Genomic DNA, 20523 nt, shown 5'->3' with positions numbered 1-20523 from the left:
AAGATGTAATGGCAGAGCACTTGGAAAGCAGTGACCGGATCGGACAAATTCAACATGGATTTACAAAAGGTAAATCATGCTTGACTAATCTACTAAATTTTTTGAGGATGTAACTGGTAAAATAGATAAGGGAGAACCAGTGGATGTGGTGTATTTGGACTTTCAGAAGGCTTTCGATAAGTTCCCACACAAGAGATTAGCATGCAAAATTAAGGCACATGGGATTGGGGGCAAGGTATTGACTTGGATAGAGAACTGGTTGGCGGACAGAAAGCAAAGAGTTGGAATAAACGGGTCATTTTCCGAGTGGCAGGCAGTGACTAGTGGGGTACCGCAAGGATCGGTCCTCGGAACCCAGCTGTTCACAATATATATTAATGATCTGGACGAGGGAATTGGATGTAATATCTCCAAATTTGCAGACGACACAAAGCTGGGCGGGAGGGTAAGCTGCGAGGAGGATGTCGGGAAACTCCAGTACGATTTGGACAGGTTGGGTGATTGGGCAGAAACATGGCAAATGCACTATAATGTGGATAAATGTGAGGTTATCCACTTTGGTGGCAAAAACAGGAAGGCAGATTATTATTTGAATGGCAATAGATTGGGAGAAGGGGAAGTGCAAAGAGACCTGGGTGTCCTTGTGCACCAGTCGCTGAAGGTAAGCATGCAGGTGCAGCAGGCGGTTAAGAAGGCAAATGGTATGTTGGCCTTCGTAGCAAGAGGGTTCGAGTACAGGAACAAGGATGTCTTGCTACAGTTGTACAGGGCCTTGGTGAGACCGCACCTTGAGTATTGTGTGCAGTTTTGGTCACCTTACCTGAGGAAGGACGTTCTTGCCATGGAGGGAGTGCAGCGAACATTCACCAGGCTGATACCTGGGATGGCAGGAATGACGTATGAGGAGAGATTGTGTCGATTGGGCTTATACTCACTGGAGTTTAGAAGATTGAGAGGGGATCTCATCGAAACCTATAAAATTCTGTCAGGTCTGGGCAGACTAGATGCAGGAAGGATGTTTTTGATGGCCGGGTAGTCCAGAACCAGGGGTCATATTCTAAGGATAAGGGGTAAGCCATTTAGGACTGAAATGAGGAGGAATTTCTTCACCCAGAGAGTGGTGAACCTGTGGAATTCTCTGCCACAGAGGGCAGTGGAGGCAAGTTCATTCAATATATTCAAGAAAGAGTTGGATATATTTCTTGAGGCTAAAGGGATCAAGGGATATGGGGAAAAGCTTGCTAAGCTTGAATAAAGGAGACTATGAAGGTATGAGAGCGGAATTGAGTAGAGTGGTGTTCCGCAGGGGTCAGTGCTGGGTCCCCAACTCTTTACAATCTATATTAACGATTTGGAGGAGGGGACCGAGTGTAACATATCAAAGTTTGCAGATGATACTAAGATGGGAGGCAAAGTAGTGAGTGAGGAGGACATAAAAAACCTGCAAGGGGACATAGACAGGCTAAGTAAGTGGGCAGAGATTTGGCAGATGGAATACAATACTGGAAAGTGTGAGGTTATGCACTTTGGCAGGAAAAATCGTAGAGCAAGTTATTATCTTAATGGCAAGAAACTGGAAAATACTGAAGTACAAAGGGATCTGGGGGTCCTCGTGCACGAAACTCAAAAGGTTAGTATGCAGGTGCAGCAAGTGATTAAGAAGGCCAATGGAATGTTGGCTTTCATTGCTAGGGGGATAGAATATAAAAATAGGGAGGTATTGCTTCAGTTGTACAAGGTATTGGTGAGACCGCACCTGGAATACTGCGTACTGTTTTGGTGTCCATACTTAAGAAAGGACATACTTGCTCTCGAGTCAGTACAAAGAAGGTTCACTCGGTTAATCCCGGGGATGAGGGGATTGACATATGAGGAGAGGTTGAGTAGATTGGGACTCTACTCATTGGAGTTCAGAAGAATGAGGGGCGATCTTATTGAAATATATAAGATTGTGAAGGGGTTGGATCGGGTGGATGCGGGGAGGATGTTCCCGATGATGGGTGAAACTCGAACTAGGGGGCATAGTCTTAGAATAAAGGGCTGCTCTTTCAAAACTGAGATGAGGAGGAACTACTTCACTCAGAGGGTGGTAGGTCCATGGAATATGCTGCCCCAAAAAGCTGTAGAAGCTACATCATTACATAAATTTAAAACAGAAATAGACAGTTTCCTAGAAGTAAAGGGAATTAAGGGTTACGGGGAGCGGGCAGGAATTTGGACATGAGTACCCTGTGGGTAGCGGAGCGGGCCCAGGGGCCGTGTAGCCTGATCCTGCTCCTATTTCGTGTGTCTAATTCTGTTAGATTCAGGAGATGGTTCTGTGATAGTAGATTGGCGGTTAGGATCAGATCAGCCATGATCTTATTGAATGGCGGAGCAGGCTCGAGGGGCCGATTGGCCTACTCCTGTTCCTATTTCTTATGTTCTTATGTTCTTAAGGCAGGGACAGGGTACTGAATTTGGATGACCAGCCATGATCACATTGAATGGCGGAGCAGGCTCGAAGGGCCGAATGGCCTACTCCTGCTCCTATCTTCTATGTTTCTATGAGCTCAGGGAGCGGGTTCATGAACCCCGGGGGGACACGGGCCGCTCACACCCCGAGCTCAGGGAGCGGGTTCATGAACCCCGGGGGGACGCGGGACGCTCACACCCCGAGCTCAGGGAGCGGGTTCATGAACCCCGGGGGGACGCAGGCCGCTCACACCCCGGCTGCTCACGGGGAATGCCAGTGCGGAGGGCCCAGTGCAGAAGGCCCAGGGTGGAAGACCCAGAGGAGAGTGTCCTAGGCGGGAGGCCCAGCACGGAGGACCCCAGGCGGGGGGCCTAGGGCAGAGCAGCTGGTCGACAGAAGCGGAGTTGGGAGATGCTGTGGGTGAGCATGCTGCACGGTTTCTAAAGTTGAAGAACGGTCTCCGGCCCGAATGAGTTCCAGTGACCCCGTCTGTGCTCCGTTTGGTGGCGGCCACTTTTTCTCGGTGACGGGGGCCGGTTTGTGCGCTACCATTTTGGTGGAGGAAAGGCAGACTGTTACTATCTATAGTATGGCGCTTGAGCGGCCATAAGTTGGGAAAAGAGAACGGAATAAAAGTCTAAAAGGAAAATAAAAGGAAGATAAAAGGCCAAACCAAGTAATATTGGCAAGGAATAATGAATGTCTTGATGGCTGGGTCCTGTGAGTGATAACAACAAGAAGGAAATTTGAGTAGTCGTTTTCTTCTTTTACGGGATTTGAGAAAGTAGTCGGCTTCTTTTCTGTGGAAAGGTTGAAGACTGTGGACAAGGATCATGACATTATATGGTTAGATAACATCAAGTGAAGACGAGGAGTTATTAGAGTGCCAATAGGACTGGCGTAGAACTGGTATTGACTTGTTTTGTTGAAGAAGTTTCGGGTTTCTGGTTAAAAGTAGTTTACTTGAAGTTTTAATTGATTTCTGATATGGTTATGGGACTTTGTATATTGTGGTGTTATTTAGTGTTAAAGCCTTCCTTAATCGAACGAACGAACGCTCAAGTGAACGCACGCATGCGGACACAAATAATACGCACACACGCATACACAATGGAACTTACGTTCGACCGAATGAAGGGCCTTCGCTCCCCAGGAGAATTTGGCCTCCTACTGGGTGAGCGTGAGGCCTGCCTGGACGGATGAACGAATGCACGCAGGTAGACAAATGACACGCACGCACGCAGACATGCACAATGGAATTTATGCTTGAGCAAACGGACGAACGGAGGAATGAATGATTGAATGATTGAATGATTGAGCGACGAGAGTAGGACTGGCGTATACGGGTTCTTTCTTTTCTTGATTTATTAAATAGTGCCTGTTTGTACTGTAAACATTATTGATTTACCTGTAAAAATTTATTATATTTATATTGTTGACCATAAAGCTGTTTTTTGAGGCTTTATCCTTTTTATTGTGGTCAATGAATGTAATGGATTTACTGTGTAATTGATGAGTTGTATAAGTACTGTTATACTTTAATGATAAAAAAAAGTGACAACAGGTTATACCAAGCAAAAATGAAGAGTTACTAGATTGCCAGTCGGACTGGGGTAAAATTGTTTTTCACTATGGGTACCTGTACTGTTAATATTATTGGTTTATCTGTAAAATTTACCACTGCATTTATACTGTTAACCCTAAAGCTGTTTTTAAGGCTTTGTTTTATTGCGGCTAATGAATGTAATGGATTTATTATGTAATTGATGAGTTGTAACAAGTACAGGTACTACCATATTTAAATAAATATGTTTGATTTTTAAATTTAAAAAAAAAATAAACCCCATGGGGACGCGGGCTGCTCACACCCCGAGTGCGGCCCCAGGCCCCATTATTAAAACACTCAACATTATCCGCTTCACAAACACCCGGGGTGGGCCTCAGGCCTCGAACAAGAGCCTCCGGGCCGGGCGTTTGCCCCAAGCGGGGCGGCAGCTGCGGGGCTTTCTCCCGGTGACAGGCCCGGGGTAACAGCCGCCATCTTGAGAGGCTCAGGGGGCAGCAGGGTGCATGCACGGCCCGCTTGGCCAGGAACCAGGAGGAGAGAATCTTGTCAATTTCTATCCTGGACTCTCAGTGATGGCTTTTGTAAACTCCTTTTAAAGGCTGTGAGAAGGGCAGCATTTACACACCGCAAACTCAGACCAGCAACAACAACTTACCTTTTATATTGCACCTTTAAAGAGTCACAGTAGCGCAGTCAGACAATAATCGACACACATACTTTGTTTGTGGTCCAGTGCACTGACACAAAGTTTCTTCACAACTGTAACAATTTTATTACGGTTGCTGTGAAGGCTGCGCTCACTCTGCTCGTACACCTGGTCTCCAAAGGATGCAAAACAGGACTAATGCTGCCGAGCTCAGCTCTTTCTGATCAGAAAATATCAACTGTTTAGCCTTGCCAGGAAATGCACAAAAGAGACAGCAGTGCTCATTGGCTGCCCAGGAAAGTTCTATTTAGATTAAACTCCTTCACCCAGAGAGTGCTGAGAATGTGGAACTTGCTGCCACAGGGAGTAGTTGAGGCGAATAGCATTTATATAGCACCTTTCACAACCACCGGACGTCTCGAAGCGCTTTACAGCCAATGAAGTACTATTTGAAGTGAATTCATAATTGTAATGTGGGAAACACGCAGCCAATTTGCGCACAGCAAGGTCCCACAAACAGGAATGTTTGTGGATAGCATAATGCATTTAAGAGGAAGCTGGATGAACACATGGGAGAAAGGAATAGAAGGAAATGCTGATAGGGTGAGATGAAGAGAGATGGGAGGAGGCTCGTGTGGAGCATAAACACCGCATGGACCAGTTGGGCCGAATGGCCTGTTTCTGTGCTGTACAATCTATGTAATTCTATGTAATAAGAGAGGAAAGAATGTTCCATAGAAACTGGAATTATCTGTTCTGCATTTTTATCCTGAACTTAGTGATGTCTTTTGTAAACTGCTTTTACAGGGAATATCATAAGCCTCTGAATGTGGAAGGAGAAATGTTTGTCTGTTGTTTGTGGGAAAAGATTTCAAACATCAGTGTGACTGGAATAGCACCGAGACACCCACACCCGAGTGAGAGTGTTCCTGTGCGCTGACTGTGGAAAGAGCTTTAACCAGTTACACAGCCTGAAAAAACATCGCACCATTCATAGCGGGGAGAAACCATACACGTGTTGTGTGTGTGGACGAGGCTTCAACCGAGTGTTCAACCTGGAGAGACACAAGGACTCCCGCACCATGGAGAAACCGTGGAAATGTGGGGACTGTGGGAAGGGATTCAATTACCCGTCCCAGCTGGAAAATCATAGGCGCAGTCACACCGGGGAGAGGCCGTTCACCTGCTCCGAGTGTGGGAAGGGATTCACTCAGTCATTCTGTGTCCACTCACACCAGAGAGTTCACACTGATGAGAGACCGTTCAGTTGCTCTCACTGTGGCAAGAGGTTCAGGTGTTCATCAAACCTCATTGCACACCAGCAAGTTCACACCGGGGAGAGGCCATTCACCTGTTCCATGTGTGAGAAGGGATTCAGTCAGTCAACCACTCTGCTGAGACACCAGCGAGTTCACACTGGGGAGAGGTCGTTCACCGGCTCCGTGTGTGGAAAGGGATTCACTCATTCATCCAACCTGCTGACACACCAGTGAATTCACACTGGGGAGAGGCCGTTCACCTGCCCCGTGTGTGAGAAGGGATTCACTCGGTCATCCCACCTGCTGAGACACCAGCAAGTTCACAAGTGACTGCAGAGGTTGGATTCTGCTGCTTTTCCTAGTGTTAATGACATCCCGGACTGAACCATGTTTATTCTGACAGTGGGGTTTGTTTCTGCTGATGTTAATAACCCCTATAACTAGGCTGGAGTTTAATATTCTGGATATATAGCTGATTGTGTTCTCGGGACTGCAGTGTCCCTTTACGAACCGCTCTCGGTGATCCTTACGCTTAATTCAGGGACTCTCATCAGAAATTAGTTCACAATAAAATTATACATTTTACTTCAATCCTATATTAATCTTTGGTACAATTCAGCGTCTGAAAGGTTCCGCTGATTAACATCTCCAATTAGAAAGTGCTGATTAATCCTCACGGGCAATTCTTACTGACTTGCACATTACACACAGTGGCACCTCCATTATCCACCAGAAAGAAGGGGAATGGGAATTGGTGGAGAATCGAGAGTCCCCAAATGTTGCCCCTCCCGTCTGGTACAGCAATCCCCTCGGCACGGGAATGGAGACAAGTCCAGTTACAGTGACGGGATGAGTTAAAGATATTTACTCAGACGGGCGGAAGGTGGGAAGTGGTGTTCCACGGGGATCGGTGCTGGGACCACTGTTGTTCACCATTCACCTGAATGATTTGGACTCGGGAATCAGAAGTTCAATTTCAAAATTTGCAGATGACACTAAATTGGGGGGTGTAGTTAATACTGAGGAAGACTGCGATAGCATCCTTGTAGAATTATTCAGTTGTGTTCAGTAAATAGCAGCATCTTTTAATTTGCTTTGACTGATCATATCACTATATAGTTACGTGAAAAACAGAAATCATTAAAAGCTCCCAATTTCAGAATTGTCAGATTGAAACTCAACTTCTTCCAAGTACAATCTAACATTTCAAAAATTGTAATGGATGTAGGCGAGATATTAGGACTGTTGTCTAACACAATCCAAACACAGTGACACGCAGACAGATGGCCAGGTGTAACTTCACAGTGAATCCTTTCAAGCTTCACTAAAAAGTGGCAGACTGGCAATCCATTGTTCACTAATGGAGTTGTGATCTTTGTAAATTAAGAAATGGAAATGTGTCAAAGAATTGATTAACAGAGTGGGGCATCATCTCCCTTTGATTTCTATTTCTGACACCAGGCAACAGAAAAAGGTCATTACAACACGACATAAACAGACTCTTCAGGTGTGAGACATCAGACTTCAGAACAACACGTTTGCCAGCTCTGGCCACAAACCTCAGTACAGTCAACCTTTCAGCAGCTGCAGCCCGGATTAAAAAACTAGTAGTTTAACATGTCCAGTAGAGCTTTTGTATCAAAATAGAAGAAATGTATTTGTGACACACACACCATTAATAATTACATCACAATGTGATTGTGAGGATCGATTATCGCCTCTTGATACCTTCCGTGCCCACCGGTCGAGGAAGGTATCAAGTGAACCAGTGGACACCGCCTGCTCCCTCTCCAGGGCCACCCGGGCAGGGACAAGACCACGGGAGAGAGGCAGGCAGCCAGAGTGACCCCCTCATGAGCCCCGCCCATCCTGGGCCCACAAATTGCTGTTTTCGCCAGGCCCAAGAGCAGGTCCAGGAGAAGATCCTCCGACTTACCCACCCCCCTCCGCACCGGGCGGGCAAAGATTAGGAGCGTGGGGCTAAAGTGTAACCAAGAGTTGAGGAGCAGCCCCTTCAGGTAACTATACAGGGGCTGAAACCTCTCACACTGAATATATACACAGCCCATGGACTCCTCTAGGCCACAGAAAACACATCTGGCCTTGGGGTCTGGAAAGGAGTTTAAAAACTGTTCCACACGACAGCTCCTTGCAACAGTCTCCACCCCAGATCCCCAATGGTGCAGGGATGGACCCCCACATAGAGAGCCCTCCACTGGGGAACCTCGCCTCCGCCAGACAGCAAGATGACCCGCCAGTCTAATTGAGATTGGGCAATAAACAAAATTAATAAATAAACAGAAACCCGAGACCCCGGGTCCTCAGCCCTGGTGTGAAGTACGCTGGCCACCAATTTTCCGTTACTAACTCGCAGCTCAGGCCCCGCCCAGTCTGGTTTAATTACGAAATGTTTTCTAACTCGGGTTCAGGCCTGTCATTGTGACAGAAACAAGGCCTCAGTTATTGGTGTGTCCCACCCGAGCGGCTGTTAATGGCTTTAATAAACTGGCAGCAAGGTTGTTTTTTAAAGGTGGAAAGTGGTGAAAAACGCCACGAGCGATGCCTCAAAACTCACGGACAGAGAAATCCACTTCATCAGCGCCCCTGCCACACGACTCAATATCCACCCCCTCCACCACTGGTGCACTGTGTCTGCAGTATGTACGGTCTACAAGATGACCACGGTCAGGCCCTGTGGAGTCCAGGGCCAGGCAGCAGAATGGATGGAAATATCGCAACAAACTCCCCTTAACTCCAACCCTCTGATTTCTGTTTTGTAGCCATCTTTCCATCCATTCTGCTGCCTGGCCCTTCACTCCACACGGACTGACCTTGGTCATCTTCTAGATCTTACATACTGTTATGGATAGCAAGCTGGTCACAAAACAGGAAACAGAGAGTAGGGGTTGGGAGTAGCTACTCAGACTGGCAAAAGGTGGGAAGTGGTGTTCCACAGGGATCGATGCTGGGACCACTGTTCACCATTTACAGAAACGGTTTGGACTTGGGAATCAGAGGTACAATTCCAAAATTTGTCAATGACACCAAATTGGGAGGTAGAGTTAATACTGAGGAAGACTGTGACAAAATCATGCGTTAAAGTCCCTCTCTAACAGCACTGTGGGAGCAACTTCACCACACGGACTGCAGCGGTTCAAGAAGGTGGCTCACCACCACCTTCACAAGGGCAACTAGGGATGGGCAATAAATGCTGGCCTTGCCAGCGACGCCACATCCCATGAATGAATATTAAAAAAACGCAAGACTTACAGAATGGGAGGGTAATTAGCAAATGAATTTTAAGATAGGTGGTGCATTTTGGAAGGAAGAATAATGAGGCCACATACTACTTGGAAAATAAGAGTCTAAATGGGGTAGAGGAGCAAAGGGATCTCGGGGTCCAGATACACAAATCACAAAAAGTAGCGACGCAGGTTAATGAGGCCATAACAGGAGTAAACAATGGACTGGGGTTCATTTCTAGAGGGATAGAATTGAAAAGCAGAGAAGTTATTTTAAGCTTGTATCGAACCTTGGTTAGACCACATTTGGAGTACAGTGCACAGTTCTGGTCTCCATATTATAAAAAGGATATAGAGGCACTGGAGAGGGTGGAAAAAGGCTTTGCAAGGATGATCCTAGAACTGAGAGGATATACTTATCAGGAAAGGCTGAACAGGCTGGGGCTCTTTTCTCTAGAATAAAGAGAAGGCCGATGGGTGACCTGATCGAGGTCTTTAAGATTATGAAAAGGTTATAGAGGGTGGACCTGGAGAAAATGTTTCCACTTGTGGGGGAGTCCAAAACTACAGGTCATAAATATAACACAGTCTCTAATAAATCCAATGGGGAATTCAGGAGAAACTTCTTTACCCAAAGAGAGATAAGAATATGGAACGTGCTACCACAAGGAGTAGTTGAGGCAAATAGCACAGATACATTCATGGGGAAGGTAGATAAGCACATGAGGGAGAAAGGAATAGAAGGATATGCTAATAGGGTTAGATGAAGAGTGGTGGGAGGAGACTCGTGTGGAGCAGAAACACCGGCATTGACCAGTTGGGCCGAATGGCCTGTTCCTGTGTTGTCGACCCTGTAATTCTATGTAACTCTGTGTAACTATGTCTTCTGACTCCTGACGTAGCTGGAAAAGCTTTTACTGTTATTACCACAATTGTACATCATCTTCTAAAATATCTCTTAGCCTCTCTAATGGCTGCTTTTGAATCCCTCACTTGTGGGTGATATTTGTCCCCATTCTCCTATAAACTGAACTCACCTTGATCTGAACTGGGTTCAATGTAAGACAGTTCGGGGAGTAAGGAATCATTCACCCCAAGACCTACGCTGGCAGGTAAAACCCCAGACGGTTCCTCGGTAAGGATTCCTCTGGTTCCTCACCATATATTTGTCAGGATACTGAAGCCCAGCTTTCTTACTGTCCACTCCTGGAGGCCCCACTCCCTGAGCCTACAACCTTCAGCAGGGTCAGTGCTGGAGTTCCACAGCGGGAGTGATCCCAGAGTAACTGTCGGGATCGCACCCTTGTGGATGTTCTGGGTCATGTATTTTTAGTTATCCTGGTGTCTAACACACACACATCAATAAAACAGGGAATTCCTGGAAACACGCTGCAGGTACTTCTTTATCTGGAGATCAAATGCCTGTTGTATAATTGTACCAGCAGTTAACATGCTCCTGTGAACTCCTCCATCTGCTATTTTAATGTGGACTTTAACCAATTTATTTTAAACCGGTTCATTTTAATCGAATTAACGCCTGCCTTAAAATCGTAGACTCAGGACTGTCACACAAACACATTGGCCTAGAAATTGGGTTTTGGCTTAGCCAGGGCTTTAGCGCCGGAAGTTAGTGCCGGCGCTAAGTCCCATGCGCGCGCCAAAAATTCAGTGGCGCCGCGCCCAAACGGCTGCCGGCGCTACTGAAGGGTCTTTGCGGCGGTACATCGGCGCTAACTGCCGTTTCGCGCCGCAATTCCGGCGCTGCGGCACCCGATGCGGTGCGGCAGGCTGGGGACATGCAGGCCTCCTCCTCCCGTTAAGGAGGAGCTGCCTGCACCCGGCCGCGGCCCGCGCAAATCAGCTTAAAAATGAGCCCGGCACCTCGGACAAGTGCCGGGCTTGCATCTGTTCCGGGGGGGGGGGGAGAAGTCCGGGGAGGGAGCTGCGGGCAGGCGGCCGGCGGGAAAGTGGCCGGCTGCCGCGGGGCCTTTAATGCGCCGGCGCAAACTGGAGTAAGGCACCTCTGCCAGAACGTTGCTTGCGGCTGCCACGGGCGAGGCGGCCGCAACTCAATTTCGGAGTTCGGGCGGGTTACCACGGCAACCGGGACGCTGCGCACACAGATGACGTCATCGGTGCCGGCGCAGCGCTACCGGTGCAACGCCGATTTAGGGCCCCAGGGAATTTTTAAACTGGGCATAACTCTGGCGCTAGTCCCTCTAGCGCCTCAAAAGCAGCGCTAAGGCTAGTGAATTTCTAGGCCATTAAATCTTCATAGAATAATTACCACAGTCATTTTTAGACTAGAAACTTAAACCTGCTGTTTCACTTTCAGTCGGGAACTGATTGCAGTTTAACACCAATCTCTGATTTGCCAGCACGTTTCCAGCATTCACCGTTGTTCTTCCTGACTCTAAACACAGTTGTAAAGGAGCCTTCTGTTCTGTGCCTAGGAGCTCTGAACCATGGAAGAGAGCAGCTGGGACACATTTCTTACAGGCCTCAAGATAAACCCACACGGAGACTTTGCTGTCAGCGAAGAGAGACGAGAAAGACCAAAGTGCGGTTCGCCCCTCTCAGTGTGGCCCTGAAGGGCTGCGTCCAGGCTGAAGTTCTGTTCCCGCCATATGATCCTCCCCCCAGATTGTCCTTTCTCATAGAGTCATAGAGTTATACAGCACAGAAAGAGGCCCTTCGGCCCATCGTGTCCGCGCCGGCCATCAAGCCCTGTCTATTCTAATCCCATTTTCCAGCACTTGGTCCGTAGCCTTGTATGTTATGGCATTTCAAGTGCTCATCTAAATGCCGCTTGAATGTTGTGAGGGTTCCTGCCTCTACCACCCTTTCAGGCAGTGAGTTCCAGATTCCAACCACCCTCTGGGTGAAAAAGTTTCTCCTCAAATCCCCTCAAAACCTCCTGCCCCTTACCTTGAAACTATGTCACCTGGTTATTGACCCCTCTACTAAGGGGAAAAGTTCCTTTCTATCTACCCTATCTATGCCCCTCATGATTTTGTACACCTCAATCAGGTCCCCCCTCAGCCTTCTCTGCTCTAAGGAAAACAACCCCAGCCTGTCCAGTCTCTCTTCATAGCTGAAGCGCTGCAGCCCAGGTAACATCCTGGTGAATCCCCTCTGCACCCTCTCCAATGCAATCACATCCTTCCTATCGTGTGACGATCAGAACTGCACACAGTATTCCAGCTGTGGCCTAACTAGCGTTTTGTACAGCTCCATCATAACCTCCCTGCTCTTATATTCTATGCCTCAGCTAATGAAGGCAAGTATAAGATAACCACCTTATCTACCTGTCCTGCTGCCTTCAGGGACCTATGTACATGCACAGCAAGGTCCCTCTGATCCTCTGTCCTTCCTAGGGTCCTACCATTCATTGTGTATTCCCTTGCCTTGTTAGTCCACCCAAAATGCATCACCTTGTTGAGATACCACGGCAAACGTGGGAGTCGAGACCAGAGCTATTGAAAACACAACTGCTTTATTCCAACCACATGACAAACAGGAACTAGAAAAGCCCGCGCATCCACTTAAATACTTCCCAGACAGGAAGTGCTCCCGGCAGCCTGTCCCTGCGGGAAACAAGTTGCTGGAGGAAAGGGCCCCCGGCTGTGGGCTTCTGCTTAGACTGTCTGTGCTGCCGTGAGCGGATTATGTCCAGTGGTGGCGTGTTGCCACAGAGCTCCCCACAGAATCCGCTTAGGAGGAGTGGACGAGTCGTGATGGTGGTCTAATGGTTCTGCCGCAGTGGCTCTGAGTGGTCGCCAGTCTGGTTGGTTGGGTTGGGCGGTTCGCCGCCGGCTGTGCTGGCTTGCCGGGGGGACGGCCTCTAGTTGGAGGCTGGGCCACGGGGACCTGTTCCCTTGGTTCTGTGTGTGCTGGTTTGAGCCGGTCGATGGAGACTGTCTCGACCCTGTCGCCGAGTCGCAGCTTGAAGACCTTGTCCCCGGTTTGCAGTACCTCGTACGGACCGTCGTACGGGGGTCGCAGGGGCCCGCGGTGCGCGTCGTGTCGCACGAAGATGAAGCGCGCCTGCTGTAAATTTGGCAGGACGTGAGGTGCGAGTTCGCCGTGTCGGTTGACCGGAAGTGGGGCGAACTGCTGAGTGGAAGAGAAAGAGTCGAGCCGTTGCTGTTCGGCCGACCAAGGCTTGGTAGACTCCAGAAGGAATTCGCCTGGGACGCGCAGCGGTTGTCCGTAGACTAACTCCGCTGCCGAGGACTGGAGGTCTTCCTTGACCGCGGTGCGTAGGCCGAGTAGCACCCACGGTAGGCGGTCAGTCCAGGTACTGTCCTGCAGGCCGGCGCGGAGTGAGGCCTTGAGTGACCTGTGGAAGCGTTCACAAAGTCCGTTGGCCTGCGGGTGGTACACCGTGGTGCGGTGGAGCGTCACCCCGAGGTTGCGTGCTGTGGCCGTCCAGAGTTCGGAGGTGAACTGGGCGCCTCGGTCGGAGGTTATGTCGGCCGGTACGCCGAACCTCACAACCCAGGTGTTAACGAACGCCCTGGCGATGTCGGCTGTGGTGGTGGAGGTCAGCGGCACTGCCTCAGGCCAGCGTGTGTAGTGGTCGACCATCGTGAGGAGATAAGTTTGGCCTTGCGATGGCGGCAGGGGACCGACGATGTCGACGTGTACGTGGTCGAAGCGGCGGCTGGGTACCTCAAAGTCTCCCAGTGGTGCTTTGGTGTGCAGCTGTACCTTAGCCCGTTGGCAGGCGAGGCAGGAGGTGGCCCAAGTCCGAACATCTCTGCTGAGGCCACGCCAGACGAAACGCTTGGAGAGGAGTTTGACGGATGCGCGGGAACCCGGGTGAGAGAGCCCGTGGAGCGCGTCGAAGACGCGGCGGCGCAAGGTCTCAGGGACGACCGGCCTGGGTTGGCCGAGTGAGACGTCGCACGTGACTGCCGTGGCTTCAGGCCCGTGCGCGACCTTGGCTAGGCGTAGCCCTGGCAGGCTGGTAGCCGCCGAGAGGAGGTCTGGGTCCGTGAGCTGGGCCGCTGCTAGTTGTGCGTAGTCGACCGCGAGGTGATTCGCACAGACGGCGGGACGGGAAAGGCAGTCGGTGACCACGTTGTCTCTACCGGAGATGTGCTGAATGTCCGTAGTAAACTTGGAGACGGCCGCGAGCTGGCGTTGCTGCCTAGCGGACCAGGGTTCGGTGTGCTTGGCCATCGCGTATGTGAGTGGCTTGTGGTCCACATACGCGGTGAAGGGGCGGCCTTCCAGGAGGAACCTGAAATGGCGGACCGACAGGTGGAGTGCGAGAAGCTCGCGGTCGAAAGTGGAGTATTTGACCTCCGGGGGGCGCAGTTGGCGGCTGTAGAAGGCAAGTGGCTGCCATGCGCCATTGACCCACTGCTCGAACACGGCCCCGACCGCGTGGTCGGAGGCGTCGGTGGTGAGCGCGACCCGGGCATCGGCCCTCGGGTGCGCGAGCAGAGTGGCGTCGGCGAGCGCGTTTTTGGTGGCGTCGAAGGCGGCTGCCGTGTCAGTGGTCCAGGCTACGTCCATCTTGCTGGATTTCCCTCGGAGGGAGTCGTATAGAGGCTTCATGAGGGCTGCGGCTCTGGGGATGAACCTGTTGTAGAAGTTCACCATCCCGAGGAACTCCTGGAGGCCCTTGATGGTTGTGGGGCGGGGGAATTGCTGGACGGCCTGCACCTTGTTGGGCAGGGGGACGGCCCCAGCAGGGGTGATGTGGTGACCGAGAAAATCGATCTCGGTTAGGCCGAATTGGCACTTCGCCGGGCTGAGGATGAGCCCGTGTTGGGCTAGGCGCCCGAACAGGATGTGAAGGTGTTCGAGGTGTTCCTGTTTGGAGGAGCTGGCCACGAGAATGTCGTCTAGATAGACGAATAGGAAGTTCAGGTCCCGGAGGACTGAGTCCATAAGGCGCTGGAAAGCCTGTGCTGCATTCTTGAGGCCGAAGGGCATCCTCAGGAACTCGAACAGGCCGAATGGGGTGATGACGGCCGTTTTGGGGATGTCCGCGGGGTGTACGGGGACTTGGTGGTAACCGCGCACCAGGTCGACTTTGGAAAAGACGGTTCGTCCGGCCAGTCGGGCCGAGAAGTCCTGGATGTGTGGCACCGGGTATCGATCGGGGGTGGTGGCGTCGTTGAGGCGGCGGTAGTCCCCGCAAGGGCGCCAGCCTCCGCCGGGCTTGGGGGCGATGTGGAGGGGTGAGGCCCAAGGGCTGCTGGAGCGGCGGATGATGCCGAGTTGTTCCATGTTGGTGAACTCGGCCCGCGCGATTTCCAGCTTGGCCGGGTTGAGTCTGCGGGCGTGGGCAGAAACTGGGGGGCCGGTGGTGGGGATGTAGTGTTCCACACTGTGCTTGGCGGATTTGGCCGAAAAGGTCGGGTTAGTGAGGGCGGGAAACTCAGCTAGGAGTGCCGAGTAGTCGTCTGTTGCTCTGGTGAGGCAGTAGGTCGTCAGGCCGGCCGAGCGGGCCGGGGTAAAGGCGCCGGGGATGGGGGCCATAGTGTTGATGTCGACGAGGCGGTGCCTCGGAATGTCGACAAGGAGGCCGTGGGCGCGTAGGAAGTCGGCGCCGATGAGTGGGCACAGGACCTTGGCTGTGAGGAACTCCCAGCGGTAGCGGCGGCCCGCGAGGTCGAGCGTGACCATGCGGGTGCCATATGTGCGGATTTCAGAGCCGTTGGCTGCAGCCAGTGTGATACCCCGTGTGCCGCGTTGGATCTCGAGGGGGGAGGCGGGGGTGATGCTGTGCTGGGCCCGTGTCGCACAGAAATCGGCGGTTGGTTCTGTTGTCAGTGACATACAGTAGGGGCTCCTTCTGCCCCGCGGCCATCGCGGGGGCCAGTGCGGGGGGGGGGTTTGAAGGAACACGGTGGTGTGCAGCGTTGAGCCCTAGCGCCAAAACGGGTGTGGTAGTAGCAGTGACCCGGAGTGGTAGGGCGGTCGGGCCTAGCGGCCCGGGAAGACCGCGTGGTCGTTGCCGTGAGGTCGGGCGCGACGTCGCGAGCGGCCTGTGCAGAGAGCAGCCGGTCGGCCTTTTCGGCTATATCATTCAGGTCCGTGGAGTCAGACTCCACAATGAGCGGGCGGATGCTGGTGGGGAGCTGCCGAATGAAAAGCGTGCGAAAAGGGCGCCGGGATTTTTGTCGTCTGAGAGGGACAGCATGTGGGAAAGCAGGTCTGATGGTGAAGCATCACCAAGGCCGGGGAGGTCCAGGAGTTGGCAGTGGCGCTGGTAAGAGGACGTTTGAAATTTTTTAAGTAGCGCAGCCTTCAGATGTTCGTACTTGCCCTCCGTTGGTGGATTCTGCAGCGCTGCCCAAACCTTGGGGACTGTAGCGTAGGTGAGCGAGGCGACGAGGTAGTCGTACTTCGTGGCGTCGACTGTAATGCCTTTCAGCCGGAATCTGGACTCAGCTTGAACGAACCAGGCTTCGGCGAGGTTCTCCCAAAAGTCTGGTCATTTAACCGTGACTGCGTTTGTATCCGCCATGCTAGCTTAGGATTCGTCCTGAGCGTCGGGGTCACCAGTGTTGAGATACCGCGGCAAACGTGGGAGTCGAGACCAGAGCTATTGAAAACACAACTGCTTTATTCCAACCACATGACAAACAGGAACTAGAAAAACCGCGCATCCACTTAAATACTTCCCAGACAGGAAGTGCTCCCGGCAGCCTGTCCCTGCGGGAAACAAGTTGCTGGAGGAAAGGGCCCCCGGCTGGGGGCTTCTGCTTAGACTGTCTGTGCCGCCGTGAGCGGGTTATGTCCAGTGGTGGCGTGTCGCCACAACCTCACACTTTTCAGGATTAAATTCCATTTGCCACTGTTCTGCCCATCTGACCAACCCGTCTATATCATCCTGTAGCCTGAGGCTTCCCTCCTCGCTATTTACCACTCCACCAATTTTCGTTTCATCTGCAAACTTACTGATCATGCCTCCTACATTCATATCTAATTCATTAGTGTACACTACAAACAGCAAGGGACCCAGAACCGATCCCTGCGGTACACCACTGGACACAGGCTTCCAGTCACAAAAACAACCTTTGACCATCACCCTCTGCCTCCTGCCACTGAGCCAATTTTGGATCCAATGTGCCAAATTGCCCTGGCTCCCATGGGCTCTTGCCTTCTTGACCAGTCTCCCATGCGGGACTTTGTCAAAAGCCTTACTGAAGTCCATGTAGACTACATCAACTGCACGACCCTCAGCCACACACCTAGTCACCCCCTCAAAAAATTCAATCAAATTGGTTAGACATGATCTCCCCCTGACAAAGCCATGCTGACTATCCTTGATTAATCCTTGCCTCTCCAAGTGGAGACTAATTCTGTCCCTCAGAATTGTTTCCAATAATTTCCCTACCACTGATGTTAGGCTCACTGGCCTGTAATTCCCTGGTTTATCCCTACTAACCTTCCTGAATAATGGTACTACGTTAGCTGTCCTCCAGTCCTCTGGCACCTCCCCTGTGGCCAGAGAGGTTCTGAAAATTTGTGTCAGAGGCCCTGCAATCTTCTCCCTTGCCTCACAGAGCAACCTGGGATACATCTCGTCTGGGCCTGGGGATTTATCCACTTTTAAGCCCCCTAAAACCGCTCGCACCTCCTCCCTCTCAATGCTAATTTGTTCAAGTAAATCACAATCCCCCTGCCTGATTTCTATGCCTACATCATCCTTCTCCATAGTGAATACAGATGCAAAATATTCATTTAAAACCTCACCTACATCTTCTGGCTCTACACACAGATTGCCACTTTGGTCCCTAATGGGCCCTACTCTTTCCCTGGTTATCCTCTTGCCATTAATATACTTATAAAACACCTTGGGATTTTCCTTTATTTTGCCCACCAGTGTTTTTTCATGCCCCCTCTTCGCTCTCCTAATTTCTTTTTTAAGTACACCCCTGCACTTTCTATACTCCTCTAGGGCTTCCACTGTTTTTAGTCCTTTGTAACTGCCAAAAGCCTCCCTTTTTTTCCTAATCAATTCTTGTATATCCCTTGACATCCAGGGTTCCCTGGACTTTCTGGTCCCACCCTTGACCTTTACAGGAACATGTTGGCATTGTACTCTCTCTATTTCCTTTCTGAATGACTCCCACTGCTCTGATGTGGATTTTCCGACAAGTAGCTGATCCCAGTCCACTTTGGCCAGATCCTGCCTTATCATATTAAAATCGGCCTTCCCCCAATTTAGAACCTTTATTTCCAGTCCATCTTTGTCCTTTTCCATGACTACCTTAAATCTCACCGAATTATGGTCATTGTCACCAAAATGCTCACCTACTGACACTTCTGTGTAGTAGTGAGCTCCAGCCAGGTGATGCTAAACACTCAGGTGAGAAGACAAATGTAACCCCTTCATGGTTCTCTAGATATATGTGAGATGTGGTCTCTGTTGTAGACAGTATTCTATAGTTCAGTAAGGAGATCACTACTACAATGGCTTAATTCTAATTATCTTACTTTATAGTTTTAACGTCAGACAGTATAAGAAGATTACGGGTCAATGACCTAAATTAGACATTTGCATACATTAGAATGAATCTAGACATAATAAACATACGTTCTCCATTTATATGGATTCAAAGGAGAATCTGTCCCTGTGTCCAAATTCGAGTGCACTCTTTCGTTGGCGCGCTTAAGTTGGAGCTCATGGTATGTATAATGTCTGCAAGACTTACGACTCTGAACCCCTTCATTGAATTCTCTTCACGATCACTGAATCCCACTTTGAGTTCTTGATGCAGAGCTACTAATACGAAGGGCGGCGGCCGAGTTTGGAAGCCCGGGATGGGATGCGGCAGCCATTTGCCTCCTGAGCCCTCTTTTCAGAGCTCCTGCCCTCTTCTCTTCCAGTCGCTCTCTTCTTCCTGCTCGAAAAACCCGACTCCACCCCTTCCTCCTGGGGTTTCTGCCTGGAGACTGCGCAGCCTCACTGTGTGCAACAGTTGATACTGGTGCAGAATTATGGAAAGTATGCTCTTAGTCACATTATGTCCTTAAAAGTTCTTGCTGTACCTTCACATGGGCAACTTTAACCCAGGGATTTATAACAATGATAATACAGTGTCTAAGTTAAAGATTGATAACCATACTTAGCGTACATAACATTTCCAGTGGGTATTACACTCCCCCCCTACCAAATATAGGCATGTCCCCATGACTAATGAACTTTACACATAAGTGGTTGCATGCTTCCCAACCATGTATAAAGGGAGGTAACATATCGAACCGTAGGGGCTATCATTACACTTGGCACTCCTAGTGTACTGTATGTCAATCTTTCAGGAACCTTCTTAACTCGCTGTGAGCTCCTTATTTCGGATACCCGGTCTTCAGTTCCTTCAACTACATTGGAGGCGTTGGTTCCTTTGTTATCATGCCTTTCAGTCTCTTTTATCTCCTTCTCGGAAGCATCTGGTTCTTCCCAGACCATGTCCAAGTCTGAGCTAAATGGTTCAGACAATTCATCCAGATTCTGTCTTATGCGTCTTTCTGGGAGGTCGTACCATAGATCCCATTCTTCATCTTCCGACTCCTCAGGTTCCTCATGATCCACACACTGTGTCATGGGTTTTCTGTCTTCTGGAACAAAGTTTTCCTGGTTTTCCCCATCTGTTGCCGTCTCTGCTCCATCTCCTTTCTCTCCACCTTCAATGTTCTGTTGGTAATTACATGGTGGCCCTCGGCGGCGAGGGTTGTAGCGATGGTAACGATTTCGGTTCCCGGCATATCGGCTTCCTTGAACTGGAACTCCACCTGGACCAGTGATGTTTGCCGCCTCTGCACCCTTTTCACCTTCCACTACGTCAAACTCCACAGTTTCACCGTCACCAACACTGCGTAGATATTTCCGTGGGTTATTCTTCTTTATGGCAGTCTGATGTACAAATACATCTTCCTTTGTATCATTCCTGTTGATGAATCCACAGCCATTTCGTACGTTGAACCACTTTACTGTTCCAAGAACCTTTGTTGCGATGACTTTCTTCTCCCCTCGTCTATTATTGCACTTAGCGGAACGTGTCTTAACTACAGGGACAGCAGGCCGTTCCGTTACTGTGCCCCTTTGTAGTTTCCCGACTTCGTGGTAAGTTTTAAGAGACGGTCATTTACTTTTTTTAGATTTTCCTCACCTCTACATTCTCGCTTGAAATGTCCATCCTCTCCACAGTTATAACAAAAGACTCCAGGTCTATCTCCTTCATGGGGATATCCTTTAGAGGAATCATTCATTTTGCTGTTAGACTTCGCAGGGTGTTCAACCTTTCCACAGTTATAACAAAAGACTCCAGGTCTATCTCCTTCATGGGAATATCCTTTAGAAGAATCATTCATTTTGCTGTTAGACT

General features: G+C 50.1%; 2 protein-coding genes across 2 annotated transcripts in view; one reads left to right on the top strand and one right to left on the bottom strand.

Annotated features, from left to right (window-relative positions):
• LOC147118558 (uncharacterized) overlaps positions 1–3007 on the bottom strand; it is a 186792-nt gene extending 183785 nt beyond the window's left edge. The window contains 1 exon segment of the mRNA XM_085983936.1: positions 2921–3007. Within this exon segment, the coding sequence (XP_085840062.1) occupies positions 2921–3007 (87 nt within the window).
• A 2743-nt stretch (positions 3008–5750) lies between these two features.
• Positions 5751–20523, top strand: part of LOC147118556 (uncharacterized) — a 56456-nt gene continuing 41683 nt past the window's right edge. Inside the window, exon 1 of the mRNA XM_085983935.1 lies at positions 5751–6094. Within this exon, the coding sequence (XP_085840061.1) occupies positions 5751–6094 (344 nt within the window). The remainder of the gene's footprint in view (positions 6095–20523) is intronic.

Source organism: Somniosus microcephalus, chromosome 4 (assembly GCF_052327205.1).
Source record: "Somniosus microcephalus isolate GS21.2 chromosome 4, FLI_Smic_1.0, whole genome shotgun sequence".
Taxonomy (NCBI): domain Eukaryota; kingdom Metazoa; phylum Chordata; class Chondrichthyes; order Squaliformes; family Somniosidae; genus Somniosus; species Somniosus microcephalus.
Note: the sequence above shows the minus strand (reverse complement) of the source record. Positions and strands in the feature narration are given on the sequence as shown.